The sequence below is a fragment of the Diprion similis genome, chromosome 14 (assembly GCF_021155765.1).
Source record: "Diprion similis isolate iyDipSimi1 chromosome 14, iyDipSimi1.1, whole genome shotgun sequence".
Lineage (NCBI taxonomy): Eukaryota > Metazoa > Arthropoda > Insecta > Hymenoptera > Diprionidae > Diprion > Diprion similis.
In genome coordinates this window covers 7625951-7645890 of record NC_060118.1, presented here as the reverse complement: position 1 = coordinate 7645890, position 19940 = coordinate 7625951, and the positions used below count along the sequence as shown (strand labels likewise).

At 33.4% G+C, this 19940-nt stretch overlaps 2 protein-coding genes across 3 annotated transcripts in view; both read right to left on the bottom strand.

The window, feature by feature from the left end:
* Nucleotides 1–7140, bottom strand: part of LOC124414833 (thrombospondin type-1 domain-containing protein 4-like) — a 65647-nt gene extending 58507 nt beyond the window's left edge. The window contains exons 1-2 of the mRNA XM_046895927.1: nucleotides 7057–7140; nucleotides 4848–4921 (exon numbers count right to left, since the gene is read on the bottom strand). Of these exons, the coding sequence (XP_046751883.1) occupies nucleotides 4848–4921; nucleotides 7057–7059 (77 nt within the window). The 5' untranslated portion in view covers nucleotides 7060–7140. The remainder of the gene's footprint in view (nucleotides 1–4847; nucleotides 4922–7056) is intronic.
* LOC124414832 (odorant receptor Or1-like) lies at nucleotides 5640–18294 on the bottom strand. Of its 2 annotated transcripts, XM_046895926.1 has the most exons (8): nucleotides 17812–18294; nucleotides 16994–17433; nucleotides 16279–16378; nucleotides 15957–16061; nucleotides 14894–15052; nucleotides 13652–13720; nucleotides 13356–13359; nucleotides 5640–5651 (listed from the first exon to the last, which is right to left on the bottom strand). In XM_046895926.1, coding segments are annotated over exons 1-8 (1362 nt in total). In that variant the 3' UTR covers nucleotides 5640–5649. The 2 variants fall into 2 exon arrangements, with proteins under 2 accessions (XP_046751882.1, XP_046751881.1); XM_046895925.1 differs by lacking the exons at nucleotides 5640–5651; nucleotides 13356–13359 and having other exon boundaries at nucleotides 13594–13720.
* Between the last annotated feature and the right edge of the window lie 1646 nt (nucleotides 18295–19940).

Here is a 19940-nt window from a genome sequence, read left to right as displayed (position 1 = left end):
CATGCATGCAATATTTGCTGCAGCTTGCACAGTTTCATATAATACGTGTATAATAATACGATCATGCTACATAACGTCGGCTGTAATAACACAAATAAATTATAACTCAGGTTATACGGCTAAAGCGTATCCGGCGTGTATATGTATTTCAAAAGTGGAATAATAACTCATCTTAAACCTATAAACTAGCCAGCCATCGACGTCGTGCTAATTGAGCTGTACGAATTTTCATTCAGAGAATAGCGTTACACCAATAATATACATTATTGTTGAAAAATATACTTTATTCCGTAGCTTTTCATTCATGAAAATTCTGAATGGAAGATAAAAAGAATTATGGTAGATTCTTGAATAAAAAGTTTTTGCAACATGTATGTTTTTTTTTTGTTTTTTTTTTTTGTTTTTTTTTTCTTTTCTTTATAATTCATTCTTGCGGATTAAACCATATTTTTTTAACCATAAAATAGGACAGATTTTTTACAATTCTGTGTGTTTGACTTGTTGTTTATAAACGACTGTTTAAAAAATTTAGTGTTACAGATTTTTATTATCCATAACGTTGAAGAATCGATGAAGAAAAACATTCTATTCGTTCAGAAAATCATTTATTTAGACAACTAGAGTTAACGTAATTAAATCAAACCAAACAAATAAAATCATTTTTTCTTTCTGTTATGCCGATTTTTTCACTGTTTAAACATTTTTCCTCCCCTTAACACGGTTCGTACATTTGCTTCTGTACATTCGTCCTTATTATTTGATTTGAAAATTTTTTCGCAAGCTTGTATAATGATAAAAAAAAAAAAAGAGAACTAAAGATAGAGATAAAGAGAGAGAGAGAGAGAGAAATGATTTAGGGTGACCTTATGAAGTAAAATCAATAGATATCGTTCGGAACTTGTATTTCACATGAAACACAATATATCAAATAGTTCATGGTGAACATCAATTCCTTTTTCGCCGGTCATTTTTAATTTTTTTCTTGCCCTCTGGTTTTAAAAATCATAAATCCATCGAGATAGTGATAAACAAAAATAAAATCAAAACGAAACAAAGATGAAGAAGAAGATGCATAAAAAGATTAGAAAGAAATGAAGAGAAAAAAAAAAAAAACACCCACGCACAATACTTAATTGAAAAATAACAGTCGAGAAGAAGAGATCGGTATCAATGTAGTTCGTGTATCGTTATCGATCATAATACGCAATTCGAAAGTTATAGATCATCGGTATACTGTACTTACAATTAATTAACTGTCGGTAAAGAATTTGTTTGTAAGTAAGAAGTATTAAAAAAAAAATATATATATACATGTATAACACATAAAAATTTCTCCAACAAATCAAACCTTAGAATTGTATTTGATAAATTTTTTTTAATTTTTTTTTTCCTTTGCAAAATCATTTTCCAAACGATTTTGTTGTTTCGAAATCTTTTCACGGGTACGATAATGGTGGAAGGAAAAGAAAAAAAAAAAACTCACGACCGTTGAATTTTCGTCGAATAAAAAAAGAGTGTGTATAAGAAAATATTCTCTCGTGTTGAACGGATGTATATGGGTTATTCCGCGCCAACTCGACCAGTGTTTAAACCCCGACCGTCTCAAAATCATTTAATATTTTTTCTACCATTTGACTCGGTAAAAAACGCGATCTAAATTTTTTTTCAAATTTTTTTTATCGAACCGTTGATTTTTTTTTTTTTTAATATTCGAAGGTAATTGCGAATGCCCATTTCTTTGAATCTGAAAAAATTCTCAAAAATCCAGGAAATGACACAAAACACCCCCCCCCCCCCCCCCCCTTTGGATTCAAAAATTTCGAAATTCCGATTTAGGTGATGAAAACAAAAAAAAAAAAAAAAATTGAAAAAAAATTCCGCCCATGTTTACCTCAAGACTGAGAGGGGGGAGGGGGGTGTTTCGTGTCATTCGCTGTATTTCTGAGCATTTTTTCAGATTCAAAAAAATGGGCATTCGCAATCGACTTCGAATATTTATAAAAAAAAAAAAAAAAAAAAAAAAAAAATACACGGTTTAATAACAAAAAAAAAAAAACGAAAATCAAGTCACGTTTTTTACCGAGTAGAATGTTAGGAAAAAAAAACATTAAATTATTTTCAGACGGTCGGAGTTCAATAACATGACTGGAATACCCTATACATTGGGAAAAAAAAAAAAGGAAAAAAAAAAACAGGGAGACAGAAAATCTTTCACAAAGAAATTTTTCCTTGTCCCAATGCTTTCGTCGGCTACGGGGTTAAAGGGTGCGAGGATCGAAGGACGACGAATTAATTCGAGACGGGTACTTCGCCGCATTCTTTATCGTATCACAATTTTTTTTTTTTTTTTTTTTTTTTTTTTTGTCCCCCGCTCTTTCCAAGGCACGAAACCCGAATGTGTAACTGTAAGGTATTTTACCGACTGCAGCCTCGCGTGCATCTCGTATAAACCCCGTAAAACGATGGCGTTTGTGAGTAGCAACGAAGAAGCATCGACTTATGCACCTCGGCGTGCACGTTTTAGCTTTTAGCCGTAGCAAATCGTTCCCCTTGGATGATCGGGATTTCTTCATTATTGTTCAACGCGTGTAACGCGTGTTATATATGTATACATGTTCATTCTAGTTCTGCGGTTCGGCGGCTTTTCGAAAACCTTTTTGAAGACGGAGAGAATCCGTGATACAAATGTTGCCCGATCTCTTTTGACACATTCCGCATTCTCGCCTTGTCTAACTAGTAGGGTGTCGCAAAAAAACCGACTTCTTTTTTTCTTTTTTTTTTTTTTTTTGAGTCTCGTGTGACAAAATGTTAGTTTTTCATGTTATAAGAGGCCACTCCAAAGGACGGCTCGAAAAAAAAAATTTTTAAGAGGTCGCTTCACATTTTTTAAAACTAAATAAAATTCGTTTTCGTTACATTCAAATTTCTGGAAACCGGATATTCTTCCGACTCTTGGTGAAAAATAAACGACTAACCAAAAGAGAGAGAGAGAGAGAGAGAGAGAAAAGAAGAAAATCTTTCATAATGAATTACAATTTCAACGTTTGATCCACCCACGTTGAATGTAAATTATACCTACTTGCGAATGATAATATTATTTCGCGTAAAGAATCCGAGAAGGTTTATTCAACGATTTCAACGATGGATGAATTAAGATTTAACACGATCCAAATTTATCCCTGCAGCTACACAATTCAATATTAGGTATACGGTCTGTACCGTAAAGATTAACTGGTACAGAGATAAACAAATACGGACGATTAGTTATCTGCAGCATATATATGTGTATACTATATATATATATTTAGAGTGTCCAGTTATTTGTGAAAAGGTAATTCCCTGAGAATTTCAGATTTTCCAGAGAAGAATCGTTATTTAGTCAGTTTCTTCTCGTGTATACGATAAATAAAAAATGCAATAGTCATACGAACAAGAATATTCTATATTTGACTAGAGCAGAGCTCGTTGTGAGACGAATTTGTAAGAATTCGTTAGCACGAACAATTTTTAAGAAATCAGTGCTCGGTTCATGACTACTGCCTGAAAGTTGGAAGAAAAATTATTTTTCTCTCACCAAATGTCTAAGTTTTTACGAACCTAGAATGAAAATTATTATATTCCATATACGACATGAAATTCCCTAAGATTTCCAGCTTTTTTCCAAGGGGATATAAAATTCCCTGAGAATTCCCTGATTCCATAATTTCCACGAATATTGGACACTCTGATTTTATACATCCGTCTATATAGAAAATGAAAGACAGAAAAATCTAAAAACATCTGCATATACATGCATATTTTCTAGATAAAGAAAAGGTTAAGACTCGGAAAACGGGAAAATCAACCGAAGTACTTGATCCAATTTTTTCTTTCCTTCTTTATCGAATTTCGTAACAATATTTTGTGTTTTGTTCAATTTATTTAGTAAATTTTCATATATTCATGCAATTTATTGTGTAAATTTGGATAAAATAAAGATAAATATTCGAACGAATTCACTTTAAAGAAAGAGGAAAAATTCACGCAAACTTTACTGAAATGTCATGAAAATGTTTGCGCGAAAAAAAAAAAAAATTCCAGCTTTTTTCCAGGGTACATCAAATTCCCTGATTCCATAATTTCCATAAATACCGGACACCCTGTACATTACGTAATACAATAATTCCAGATTATCCATTAATTTCGGCTCAGAAAAAAAAAAATTCCCCAACTTTTCCCCGCATTTCTTCGTATAATTTTATTCATCATTTAATATAATTGAAACACCGAAAGAAGAAAATCTAATCATAATCAACTTTATACTTGTGTATATATATATATATATAACAAACTGACGGTAAACAAAAAAAATTTCATTAAATATCTCTCTAACATCCCATTAATTATAATTCGTTTAATTTTTCGTTGCGGAATAATAATTAATTCTTACAAAATTTCGTTCACTGGGTTTCAGTGTTGATTGATTTACGTCAAATTTTTACGAGGTTCAAGTCCGCAGGGTTATCACGATGACAAAAACTTTTAATATAGAACGACGAGCCGTTTCGCAACTTGTTAGAAATTAATTATCATTTCTATAAGGGTTTCTCTTCTTGCGAAATCATCATGTTTTGCTAATTAATATGCTATATTTATAGGGTTTAACGCATAATCTTTCCCGTCATTCCGAAGTCGTAAAATGACTTAAAAATTTGTTCAAATGCTTCGCGCTTACGTTCACGTCACAGTTAGGGTGACTTGAAGCTCGTAAATTTTAATTAGTTTTCGTTGGTTTTTTTTTTTTTTTTCAATTTCTTTATGGTGGAACGTTTTCGATCGTAAATGTTAAGAACCTTGAACCAACTCACCCGATATGCGCGAATAGCATCGTGCGAATCTTGGAGCGATCGGTTATCATCGTCATCATCGCTGCTGTTTCCTGCTCCTGTGTAAAACAAACATACATAGAAAATTTAATACACAGTGTTTATGCGGAAGAATGAGAGAGAAAAAAAAAAAAAAAAAATTATGTTCGAAAGAAATATGTGAGATACGATAACGCGTATTACATCATAATATACGTTTATACATATGTATACATATGTATATATATATATATATATACACTGAAATCTTACACCCTGCGAAAAATTCTAAACTTTACTTTTTACTCACACGTCACACACAGATATTGCGTGAAAATCGAATCCGTAATCGAGGAATGATGAAGAGAAAATAAATCCAACTTAATTTCAAATCGTAAGATTTGCGATATAATCATAATTATTTAAAGTTTTTTGTCACAAAAATTTTTACGACTATTGTGAGTAAAAGAAAGAAAGTGAAAAAAAATTGCAATAATTATAATTTCGAATAGATATTCCACTTTTTATTATTATAATAATAAAACAACTTTTGAAATGAATTTGATGCAATTAATTTTCAATGAGTTTCCGTAGAGAATTCGAAGCAATTTTTTTCATTCAACGTAATAACTTGATTATTGCTATATTCGTATTATATTGTTTCTGCAAGCAATCGTTAAAAATATCATAAAACTTGTCGTCTCAAATTTCGCGAGGATGTTAGACTATTAAATTCAAAGTTTTTATCTAGTCAATATATATATATATATGTATATTCTAGACAATTTTTTTTAGCGGAATTTTTTTCTTTTTTTTTTTTAGTCACTTACATGCAATAAATATTATTCACCGTCAAAGATCGAGAATTTACTCTTTTATTTTGTGCATTTTTTTAATTTTTATTATTGAATAGAGCGTGAATCGAACCTAGACTATTCGACTATGACGCATAATATCGTTTACTGTGTATGTAGATGAATGTACAGGGCATTCCATGTCAACTCGACCAATGATTTTCCCTCACCAATTTAAATTCTAAAAAAAAAAGTAATCCGAATTTTTTCAGACTCTTTCTTGGAAACGTACATTTTTTTTTACGATTATTCATACCTATCGAAAAATAAGCGTTTCTGTTTTTTGAAATCTCAAAAAAATTGTGAAAAATCTTATTCTCGAAAAAAAAACACCGTATTCAAACGATCCGAATATTCTCACAAAATCACTGCAAATTCTGTGTTCAACGCTGAATCGTTTGACGCGGGCGTGCAAAATTTTTAGTCATTTTTTGAGAATTTTCGAAACGCTGAAACACGGTGTTTTAAGTACTGGGAAAATTACTGGAGAAAAAAAAAAAAGAAGAAATCCTCCCGTTACGAACCGATGTCAGAATGATCGTGATAAAACCGAAGAATTTTGAGAATTTTGTGAGATCAAAATTGGCAAAAAAAAAAAAAAAAAAAAAAAGTAGAAATTCCAATTTTTAGACAAGTCTGAACGATCGTAAAAAATTAACCGTTTTGAGTATAAATCTTAGTGCTTTTTTTTGAACGAAGAATCGTATGAAAGATCCTGAAGCAAGTAAAAAATGATGAGGTAAAATTATTGGTCGAGTTGACATGGAATGCCCTATTATGTATATATACTGTACATACTTGTATTGCACTTGAAACCGGTAGTACTAGTTATAACTATAATAATCGTATGCATACCGGCCAATTTATACTCTCACGTAATTTAAATTAACAAAGTGAAATTCTTCAGCAATGAAATTTTTTTTTTTTTTTTTTTAATTTCTACCCCCACCCTATCTCTTCCACTCTCTCTTATGCCTTGACTTTTCTCCCTCTATTTTCCAAACGTTATAAAAAAATAAATTTATTCCTTCGTTTATTCGAAGTAACTTTCGAGTAAATTTGGCAAAATCACATCGTGCACAGAGATCGAATCAAAATTCCGATAAAATGAAGTGTGTAGAGAAAAAAAGAAAAATCTGCTAAATGAAGAAACGGAAAAAAGATACGATACGATTTTTCTTTTTTCATCCTTGGTTTATCTTATTATATAAAAATTATTATCTACGACGATATATTTAAATGATCGAACGGTGAGAGAAATAGAGAGTGAAAAAAAAAAACGTTAGAAGAAGACGAAGGCGACAGAAAAAAAAAAAAGAAAAAATTTAAAAAGAAACCATAAAACGAAAACCGCTCACCATAATCCGGGGATATTTTCATCCTGAAGACATTCTTACGTCAGATCGTAAACCGCGTGCGTCGTCCTCCGCGTATATATATATTTATATATATATATATATATATATATATATATACATATATATAAGCAGTAGTTAGACGTATACATACAATAAACGCGTGCGTTGGAATATGCGATTTTTTTTTTTTTTTTTTTTTTTTCTTTTCCTCCAATTTTTATTTACTTCTACTTTTTATTTCAAATTATAAGTATACGATAAAAGTGAGAAAGAAAATATAAACGATTAAAATTTAAATGAAATGAAAGAAAATCATGGAAAAAAAAAAAAAAACAACAACAACAACAACAACAACAACAATAAAACCAAACACGTGTACGTACGAGTTACACGGCACCTGCAGTAACATACATCGTCACGTTCCACAAAGTCACACGAACACACACTTTACGCACACGCGCACAAAACACCGCGTTAATCGTTCAATTGTTTATTTACCTGCGTTACAGTTGTATATAATTCAACAAAGGTAATAAAAAATTAATCGTCACGCGCCGGCATATATATCTATATTCAAATGGTTTTAACACACGTAGTAATATTTATATAATTTTTATAGGTATATGTATATTGTATATATATATATATATATATATATATATGTGTGTGTGTGTTTTATACGTAAAAAATATCAGATCCGGCGTGTGCCGGATCATAGATGTGCGAATTACATCTACGGCGAAACATTGTCCAGATACCCTGTGCAAGCCTGGTTGTTTGATTTATTTATTTTATTTAAAGTTTTTTCTATTTTTTTTTCTTTCAAATTTCGCGCTCTTGGATAGATAAACGAAAGAAGAGAGAAAATATCCAGAATAACGTGTGCTGGTGTCTGTGTGTATAGATTAATTTATTCAATGAACGGAAATGAAAAAAAAAAAAAGACTATGAAAACTTGAAGAAACTGGAGAAGAGATCGAAGATGTTGGTGTAATATTTTTTTTTTTTTTTTTTTTTTTTTTTTTTTTACTGCGTGTATGTGTGTGTTTCTTTTTTATAATTCACGTGGATACGTTTAAGAAGATGACAACAAAAAAAAAAAAAATATATATATATATATATATATATATATATACAAATATACATATATGGAAAATAGAAAAAGGTATTTCTATTGTTCGATAATTCCGAATCAGGTGATATTACGCACGTCGCTCTTTAATCGGCGAAACTCGGAAAGCGCGCGTTTCAAATTTCGAGCGAGCGGCGCCTCTGGTGTCTCTGTCTCTTATGGTGTTGCCGTGGCCCGCGACGAAACCGGACTGATTGTGAACGCGCCGAGTATGCGGCTGGCTCTGCCTGATCCCCCCGATGCGAACGACGACTCACGTCTCACTACTACTCTCTCTCTCTCTCTCTCTCTCTCTGCTCGACTAGGGCACGACTCTAATCGCGAGTCAAGCTCTACACCAACGTCTTGCATGCACCATGGGTGGGATGGATGGTGTGGATTGCCGGATCGATGTTGGGTCGTCGGTGGATGCGGCGGAGCGCCGAACTACCCGCAGAAAGTCAGTCAGTCGCGCCACTCTTCGTCTTTTATCTAATTCATGCCCGCTCGGTGGGTAAAAATGATCTCTACTAATATTTCGCGACATAACCTCGTGAATGATGTAAGGAAATAAGGTGTGTCAGAACCTTGGTGTGAGTATACATGGTGGGCATAGGAGTGCAGCTTCTTTCTCCAAAAAAGAAAGTTTTTCTCTCGCACTGGACTGGACTCAAGTAAGACGTGTACCAACGGTGCCAAAATCCCTTAGATCGGTGGTGATTAATTTTTGTGACATTGAATCTGCGTGGGGAAAAATGAGCGGGACTTTAAATAACTCACATCATAATTATACACGATGGTGTTATCGAGCAGGGTAGCGTTCGCCAGAAAAATAATTCCCTAACAATATAGGGATTTCTTTAGACTGTTGGTACACATCTTACTTAAAGGTCTTAACCTCGAAAAAAGGGGCGTGTCGAAGGGGTTTTAGGCACAACATGGTCAGAACTGAAGACGAGCGATTTTTGCTCAGTCTACGTATGTCCAAGAGTAGCTTCATGGAGGCTAGAGTGATGGAGTCCCATTTCTGTACTTTTCATCCGGCATCCAAAATCCGTACAATAAGGGTTGCGCCGGCTGACGCTGAACAGTGTTAATATCGCAAAAACCCAACGAGTTCGGTCACGATCGATGTCTATAAATATATATATATGTATAAAACTGTATGTAAAAAACAAGAATATTGCGTATGAATTTTTGTTCTAAAACTAGGATATTGTAACTAATTACTTTAAAAATTGTAGAAACATTGGCTAGCACCGATTTCTACATTTTCATCTTTTCTCAGAAACTCGATGACGACACCATTCGTGGGCAGAAGAAAAAAATTCTGGAGAAAAAAATAAATTTTCTCACAGTACACATACAATCATAATCCAAATTTTCGAGGAAGGAATTTTTGACTACATCTATATTAGTCATTTCAAAATGAAACAGACCGTTTTCCTTCAAATGACTTCGGACCTTCAAATTTCACACTTCTTTAGTGAATAATACGACTCCATATTTATCAAAAGATCCAAAGAATAGCCGATTTTTTTCTTTCAATAATTAAATCTCATTTTAGTATACCAGTTGAAAGGACCAGACTAAAAAAGTTACTACAACGCTAATCGTTCAAGTAAACGATAATACTTTTCACTGTAAATTCGCGAAGTTTAAATGCGGTAAAAAAATTCAAAAGTATCTATTCCTAAGCTCTACATTGTACAGGGTGACTCGCTTAAAGTATCGAGAATGGGAGGGGCTTGGAGAACGCGAAGGCACGTCCCTTCAGCCAATCAACGGGATGAAAGTGTGCTAAGCGGTGCCAGTTGGGCGATTGATAACCAAAGTTAGTCCCCCTACTAACCTTCGATGTGTCTGATCGAAAGTTCTTGTGATCAACTGATGGAGCCTCGAAACGTTTGTTCCGAGATCTATAAACAATAAACACGTTAGTTGGGTTAATCGTTGTTGACACTTTTTCCTTACAACAAAAAATCGACTATCGTTCTCGCAATTGCTTTGACCGTTGATTGGTCGAAGGGATGTGCCTTCACGTCTACTAACAAGGAACATCAGTTTGACGAACTCTCTGATGTCGTTGGGACTCATGTATGCCATAGATCATTGAAAACTAAGAGACACGTATTTTTTTATGAGTGGAAACCGGTTTGAAGGGGTGAAAACGACCCCGAATATGAGCACTATGGTGGCGCAAAAAAACCGACTATTCTTTTTTTTTTTGAGTCTTGTTTGACTAAATGTTAGTTTTTGATGTTTTAAGAGCCCACTCCAAAGGACAGCACAAAAAAAAATTTTAAGAGGTCGCTCTAAATTTTTAAAGATATCAAAAATCATCAAAAAATTAAATTAAAAAAATTATATTTTCAGTATTTTGTTTGATTTTTAATTCATGCCGTGGTGTATTGTTATCGATTTTTTTCCTACTAAATAAAAGAAAAAAAATTTATGAAATTTCAATATGAATATTAAAAGGTCGCTCGAAAAGATCTAAAGAAATGCACCAAAAAATTGAAAAACATTATGAGTGACCTTTTAAAATTCAAATTTTGAACTGAAACTTTCGGAAACTTATTTTTCTTTTGTCTATAAAATTATACCGTAACGAGAAAAAATATCTAAAAAAAAAAAAACGATTTTCACGATTTCTGACCTCTTAAAATTTTTATTTCGAGCTGTCCTTTGAAGTGGGCTCTTAAAACATGAAAAACTAACATTTTGTCACACGGGACTCGAAAAAAAAAAAAAAAATAGTCGGTTTTTTGCGACACCCTAATCAGCACTCAACGGTGTGATTTCTTGACTCGCTTCATATATTCGAATGAAACCAACACTGAAATAGATTTTTAATCAATAGGAAAACATCAGCGTTAGTTTCATTCGAATCCATCAATCGCGTGAAGAAATTTCCTCGTTGGTAGCCCATCTTTGGGGGTAGTTTTCACCCCTCCAAACCGTTTTTCCGCATATAAAAAAAAAACTACGTGTCTCTTAGTTTTTAATGTTCTACAAAACACACGAGTCCGAAGAAAATCAGAGGGGAACACCAAACGACGTTCCTTGTAAGCCCCTCCCATTCTCAATACTTGAAACGACTCGCCCTGTATACTAGTATGTATAATATCAAGAGTTCAACAATAGTACGACGTATTTATACACATACATACGTAAAAAGAGAAGCAGCGAGGAATTTAAGAAACGACAAATTAATGTAAGAAATTTAACCGAAACTCTGATTGTAATAATGATATTCAAGTGTATGAGATTATACATCACACACACACACACACAAACACCATATACACTTATTTTTAGACAAATCCAAACACGTCTGTCTATCTGTCTGTATGTGTGTGTGTGTAAGCATGGATTATTATATAGTACAAACCTACATATAAATATATGTGTATATATATATATATATATATATATATATATATGCATAAAATGCTACCGTGAATCGGATTGCTTAAATGCCGCAATGGGATGAATTAATTTACGAGGGTCTGAGGTCATGGGCTAGGATCATAAAAGTCACGTGTTATATAAATATCATTCTTTATATTATATATACAGTGTGACTACGGTCGTTAAAAAGAACCACCCCTACCACCTGAAAACCTTTATTACTCGCGTATAAGCGGAAGAAATTTTTTTTTTTTTTTTTCTTTTTTTTATCATCTCTCCAAATGTTACGACCTTTGATAGACAAAAACCAAAAAACAAAAAAAGAACAATTCTTTTTTTTTTGCTGTTGTTTTTTTTAACAATTAGAAAACTGTCACGTAAGACTTTTGAACTATTTTCAATTTCTTTCTGGTTTTTTATTCTTTTTATGGTTTTCTTTTGTTCCCGACCATAGCCGAAAAATACGTGCTGCAATGAAAATCAGTTTTATAGCTATAAAATCCGATGTTATTACAGTTGTTTTATTGTTTTTTTTTTTTGTCCAAACTAACTCGTTATGTAAATTTTCTTCCGACTTTCGCGATATTATTATAATTATTAACGTTACAGGGCAAAACAATACGTAATATAAACGATATTGAGTAATCTCGCGGTTGAGGGAGAAATTTTTTTTATTTTTTTTTTTTTCTATAACAAGCAAACTAAACGAAGAAATCGATTTCGCAATCGAAATCATAAATATTTATACACCAATTTGCACAAAAATTGTTTTTTCGATACACAATTGTGAGAATATTTGTAAAAACCAAATATTTATAAAAAAAAACAAAAAAAAAAAACAAAAAAAAAACATACGTATATATATTTACCTGGTTTTACCGATTCAATCGATGGAAATCGAATGTTAAATTATTTTTCTATGGACTCGATCAATCGATGCATCAATTATTATTATATTTAGCATCTAAACCGTGATTTTCTGGTGTTTAAAAATTGAAAAAAAAAAAAAAAAAAAAAAAAAAAAAACAAAGAAAAGAGAGAAGAAAGTAAAGAGAAAATAAAAAGAGCTGCGCAGAGAGGGAGAAAGATAAGGAAGTTAAAAAGAAGGGCGGGGGGGGGGGGGCATCGCTGCAATGTTATAACATACGTGTATTATAGTAGATAAATCCGACTAATGGGCCACTGGACCAGCCTGCTTCTAGGCTGGCTAAGCTGCGATCTTAATCTCTCGAAGTCAGAGAGGACGTGATTGGCCACGGCGAGAAGATCCTCGTTTAAGGGCTTAAACGGAGGGAGACGCACGTCGCGTTTCGTGTACGACATTGTTTATCTGTGGTCAACCTTTATGTTATTTTATCCTGTTTCTTTTTTTTTTTTTTTTTCTTCTTCCTTCTATTTCTATCTAATCTAGTTTTCCTTTACTTTTTCTTCCTCGACATTTTTGTATTTAACTTTACTTTTTCGTCTTTTCCTCTCATATTTATCGATATCTGGACTGAAAATTTTTCGCGTGCAATTATTTGTTCTGCGAAAGATCGGTGGGAAAAAAAAATTTTTTTTTTTCGTAATCTAAATTTTCAGGCTACTTTATTCACATAGATATACAATATAATAAGAAAGGAAATTTCGCAACAATATTTATCCGATACTTGTCTCTTAACATCTGTGATGAAAATATATTTTATTTTTCCTATTTTCTTTTACTTTACCTAATAATAATAAATTGACTTCAAGTTAACTGCTAAAATACTCGTTTCACAAGTGTCTGTATAACATTGCTCGCGATATTTTTCTAGTACGCGTACGATAAAACTACTATACACAATGTGTGACGTGTGTGCGTTGTTGTGTTTTTTTTTTCTTTTTTCTATTCTTTTTTTTTTTTGTGTGTGTGTTTTTTCTTTTTTCCATTTTATCTTTCCTAATACAAAATACACACTTACTTACACTTACTATATATAAGGTATATATATATAAATGTGCGCGTAAAGTTGCACCACGAACGAATAGGCAGTTTTACACTCTCTATTCTTATCTAATCCGGATTTATTGCTCGTCGTTGTCGTTGGCCTCGTCGTCGTCGTTCGCATGATGCAGTTTACGCAGGAACATAAAATACGATGCGGATCCTTGAACGACCTGAAAACTCATTCCGTACACATGTGTCACATTGTATAATAACGGTAACATCAACAACAAGAACAACAACAAGAAAAAAAAATCAATAATATTAATAATAACAACAATAATAATGATAACAAGCGAAATCGTCAATCGTTAAAAATTATCATTACGCCGCGTTGAATAAAAATAATCATTTCACGGATTATAAGAATTTGCTTGATTGTATATAGCCGTATACACATACATATATACTAGGGTGGCGCAAAAAAACCGATAATTTTTTTTTTTTTTTGAGTCTCGTGTGACAAAATGTTAGTTTTTGATGTTTTAAGAGCCCACTCCAAAGGACAGTTCAAAAATAAGATTTTTAATAGGTCGCTCTACATTTTTTAAAACGTCAGAAATCGTCAAGAATCGATTTTTTCTTTTTCTTAATTTTTTTTTCACGTTACGGTATAATTTTGTAGACAAAAAAAAAATAAGTTTCCGAAAGTTTCAGTTCAAAATTTGAATTTTGAAAGGTCGCTCATAATTTTTTTTTAATTTTTTGGTGCATTTCTTTAGATCTTTTCGAGCGACCTTTTAACATTCATATTAAAATTTCATGATTTTTTTTTCGTTAATTTAGTAAGAAAGAATCGATAACAATACACCACGACATGAATTAAAAATCAAACGAAATACTGAAAACATAATTTTTTAATTTAACTTTTTGACGATTTTTGACATTTTAAAAAATTTGGAGCGACCTTTTAAAATTATTTTTTTTGAGCTGTCCTTTGGAGTGGGCTCTTAAAACATCAAAAACAAACATTTTGTCACACGAGACTTAAAAAAAAAAAAAACAGTTGGTTTTTTTGCGCCACCCTAATATATACCTATATGTATAATATACGTGTATAACCTTGTACGTATTATATAATGTGACGACCGGAAATGTGGAAGGAAAAGAAAGAGATAAAAGATCGAGTTACTTCATTCATATTTTCGACAATATATTATATACACGTATGTAAATATATAATATATACATGATAAAAATTCATTCATCATTCAACTCTGACTAATTTTGACCCTGTTTCGTTTCCTTTGTAAGTGTGCGAATTTGTTGTTGAACTCTTGATTCGCTTTTTTTTTTTTTTTTTTTTTGAGTTTGTTTTTTGTTCCTTTTATTTTTTATCCACTTACCTTGAGATAAGTCTCGCGTGAAAGTGCGGCGAATTTTGCAACTGTTAGTCTCAGGGGCTTCTGAGATCGCTGAACGATCGACAAGAGGGCACGACGCATTTCAGCCGATGAGAATTCGTACCAATCGCAAAAACATGCAGCATCGGCTACCAATAGACTCTGGAAAGTTGTTGTGAGGCGGGGGTGAAATTCCGAAAGCGTCTAATTTTGGGTTACTTGCTGGCGAAATTTGATTTAAGGGAATCAAATTTTTACGGAAATTTGTTTCGTCGAAGTTTTATTTCTTTACTTTAAGTTTCGTTGGCAAAACAGTTGGAAATTTGATGTTTCCCTAACGTTTTAAAGTCAGAATTTTAAACATAAATAACAATGATAACGATAAAAATTGTTCAAACAAAGTTTATAACTGACTTTAGAAAAGGACACAGAATTTCTTGTCGATTGTTACTAGTTAAAAATCGAAATAACAAAAAACGCCGCATGGTCGCAAGTTGAGAACGAAATATTTTGGGGGTGTGATAAAAAAAAAAATGAACACAGACAAAGTGGCTGATTCCTGAAGCTAAATGTTGAACTCTGATCAATTGTCTACTAAAGAATCATTTTTTTACGGCATGGGCATTGAAAAGTCCACTTTTTGTGGCAGTTTTCGTACCGTAAAGTGATGCTTTATACGGTAGCGATCAAAGTTGCGGAATAAAGTCTTTATTCCGCATTTTTGATGCGCAGTTCGAATTGCGCATCCCAAACTGCCGAATAAAGTAGCTTCGTCGAACAGATCGCGACATAACCTCACTCTTCGTTTTGCTTTTTAATGCCCATACCGTAAAAAAATTGCATGTGGCATGCCCGTAAACTGTTTTTTGGCTCGGATAATTTCAGTACTCGCTTCCGGCTCGCCTTCAGCTCGTCCTGAAATCTTTATCCTTGCTAAAAAAACAGGCGGTTTATGGGCATGCCACATAAATAGCTATTCTTTCCTTTTTTTTAGTACAGGCAGTATGTTGAGATTTTTATGTCTTCGAGTTGTCATTGCGTGTGGTAATAACGTCTGATGACTTACTTGCTGGGTAAGTTCGTCGCCGCAATTGCAGAATATAAATAGCTGGTACATCATTGCAGTCATCAGGGAAACCATAGAGAAAAATGGAAAACTCATTATGGGTACCTGAAGCGAAACACAGGAATGTGGAATATAACAAAGAAGCAAAAAGAAGAACGAGAGAGAAAAAGAATTTGGTAATCACATTGAAATAGTAGGGCGTTAAACGATTGCGGTTAAAATATCCAGACGACGAGAGGTTAAATCACAATTCGAAGAAGCGAGGAGGAAAATAAAAAGAAAAGAGACAACATTTTGCGGGACTGAAACTAATATTACTCACCGAGGTAATTTGGAAGAGTGGAAAACACATGATTACCAAATTGCTGAGAAACTGTAGTAAAACAAGTGTGCTGAATATATCCTCCATATTCTCGGTCAAGCTAAACATAAAGAAGAAAAAAAAATGAGGAGAAACAGAAGATTCGATGAAATTTGAAATTTTTATCCACAAAGTTAGATCCACCATCTTAAATTTTCAAGATCTGATTCCAGATTCGTAATCAGCGTCCCGAAAAACTACGGAACACTATCTTGATATAAAAGTTGACTGGGCAGAATGACGTGTGACTCAAAGGGTTGAGAAGTCCATGGAACAAGAAATAGCTGTTCATGTGGCATACCCGTAAACTGCCTGTTTTTTTTTGGCAAGGATAAAGATTTCAGGACAAGCTGAAGGCGAGCCGGAAGCGAGCCGGAAGCGAGTACTGAAATTATCCGAGCCGAAAAACGGTTTACGGACATCCACATACAATATTTTTTACGGTCTGGGCATTGAAAAGCAAAACGAAGAGTGAGGTTATGTCGCGATCTGTTCGACGAAGCTACTTTATTCGGCAGTTTGGGATGCGCACTTCGAACTGCGCATCAAAACTACGGAATAAAGACTTTATTCCGCAACTTTGTTCGCTGTTGTATAAAGCGTCACTTTACGGAACGAAAACTGCCACAAATAGTGGACTTTTCAATGCTCATGCTGTAAAAACACTTTTTAATACCTGATGATGGCGCGATGATGTTCAACGCAATTTTTCAACAGACGATAAATTTCCGCGTCCAATTGTTTCCTCCAAAAAATTTCGGGATTGTCGAATTTCCAAGGTTCACAACGAGTTTGGTACGCGTCGTTTCGACGCAATCTATTGGCCCCGATTGATCTAACGGAGATCAATGTCCGGGCGAGAATACTGAGCTGGGTAGCAATGTGCAGAAGAATACTGCCGTAAAGAACGTCGGTCGTAACGATTATCGGACTCAACGTCATCAGACTGATTCCTTGGTAGACGTAGGCGAGTTCGTAGTAAGGCGTCACTCCAACGTCGAAGGGAAAGTAGCTCATGTACGGCAGCTTCCGTGAAACCCTTTCGTTATAGTCCCGAGAAATCACCCTTCGATCAGGTTCCATGATGGTTAGATTTTTTTCCTTCGGCTCGTGATTCTGATGAACAAGATTTTCTCATCAATCGAAAATTCTAAAAGCGAACGTTGAAAAGACCACATTTTTAGTGACAACCGTTGTGTGACTGGGAGTGCAGCTTCTTGCTCCAAAAAAAAAGTTTTTCTCATCTCGCGATGGACTGGACTATTAAGTAAGATGTGTACCAACGGCACTAAAATACCCTAGATCGGTGGTGATTAATTGTTGTGACGTTGAAACTGCGTGGGGAAAACATGAGAGGGACTTTAAGTAACTCACACCGTAACTATACATGATGACTAGGGTGTCGCAAAAAAACCGACTATTTGTTTTTTTTAGTCTCGTGTGACAAAATGTTAGTTTTTGATGTTTTAAGAGCCCACTCCAAAAGACACTCACCATAGAATCGGAGGAACTGTAGAGCGGACATAAGAGGCCATTGATGACGACAGATGTGCCGATGAAGAAGTAAATCACGAGCAATTTCCTGGTGCGATGAACGCGTTGCGAAACGAGTTGATATTCCTCGTGAGTTTTTTCCCCAGGACGAATTTGAAGAATCCCATTTTCGAAGCTGCTGATGATTTTCCGGATGTCACTCTCTCTGGCTAGGATCAATGATATCTTCAAGCACGCCATTATGTGGACAATTGCATAGCAGAGGTTGCTGATAAAGTCGTCAAAGTTCTTCCAGGAGAAACGAAGCTCGATTATTTCAAGGACCGTGAAGAGGTATGCAAAAGTGAAGAGAAAGATCGCCTGGTAGACGGAGTAGAGAAACGACTTTGGCGAGCTTGATTGCGATCCCGAATCCTTGTAAGACCACAGACCGAAGATTCTCAAAATCGTTAAGTGGGCAGAGAAGTAATTCGGCTTGAGCATGACGTTGCGAAAGAAATCTGCGAGAAATTTGATACCTGAGGTTAAGGATCTCCTATTCTCGTAGATTCTCGAAAAAAAATTAAATTGTGATGAGATGAGAGACGGAAAAAAATCAACCACAATTAAAGCGATAAAAAAATTAAATTTGTGTAATAATAATTCCCAAGAGTTACGAATAAATTGTTTAAACGAAAAGTTGTTTAAAAAATTTGTAATGAATACGTTTTTTTTATTTTTGAATGTGAAATGAATTCGCTTATTTTTCTGAATACACATGAATTTTTTAAGAAATTTTATCATTGTTTCGAAATTTCTGTTTTTGAAAATTTTTAAAGACTTTTTTTAATTCACAATTTTTCATCCGTTTTTTAGGAATTCAAAATAGTGAGAAAATTCTTGAAAAATTTATGCGTATTCAGAAAAATAAACGAATTCATTTCAATATGACAAAAAAGTACATTCCCTAAAAATTGGTTAAACACTATTTAGTTTTATCGTTAATTTCTGGATATTATTATTATTATTATTATTATTATTATTATTATTATTATTTCAATTCAATTTTCTCATCGTCTTTATCGCGGTTGATTTTTTCTCGATTTCAAATTTAATACCGTCAACGAGACTCAGTTTTTTTCGAGAATTAATAGCGAGTAACCTCATTGATTTGGTTAGTGAGTAGAATGCGAACGACGAGTTGAAAATCCTCAACTTCTTTTACTCAACTTGATGATTTTTTTCACCATCGAAAAATTTTCTCACGGTAAAAATTTTCATATATAATTGTTGACTCGACGTATATCACGAGAGTTCTCAATAACCGCAGTATTTCTAAGCTAATGAATTTAAATTTGAGTTTGAAGCTCACCGTAGAAACGGAGAAAGAAATTTGAATCCAAGGGTTCAAAAACGACTCGAACCTGCACTCTAAAAGTCTCTATATAAGATACCCTGGCGACGTGTGCAGCAGCTGACTTTATTCTCATCTCAGTTCATAGAATAATCATTATTATCCAGTGGGTAAGATAATGCAAATGTGAAGAGAAGTAAATTGTCCCTATTTTATGCCAGAAACGTGTAATCTTGAGAGGGAAATATAACGTGTGTATAATAAACGTGTTCATCGTTATTATATGTTGTATATAGATGATATATTGTACTTGCAAATGTCAAGCGACAGTTTCCACTCGATTTACGTAAAGCGTTACATTTTTTCATCCCGTTGTGCTCAGTGATGTTCCTCTCCGAGAGATTGAATTAAATAACAATAAGAAACGAAACGTTTCGTCAACTCTTGAAAGATGTCGCGTCGTTTGAATTTATTAATTTACGCAACTGGACGGTTTTTTTTATTTTTTTATTTTAAATATAGGATCATGCATTGTTTTATACAAATAATTTACTTAGGCTCTGTAGTTTTATTCTCTGAGGTTATCGAGAAATTTTTTAAAACAAATTTTTTTGAAAAACCAAATTTTGTGTACCTGTAAATACGTGAGCGTGACCGCAATGTAAAATAAATCACATTATTCTACCATTTTTTCATCGATAAATTTGACAAATTATACATTTTTTTTTTTTTCTGTTTTAGAAAAAAAATTTTCTCGATGAGAGAGGCTTTTTAAATCAATTAGATTCAAATTATT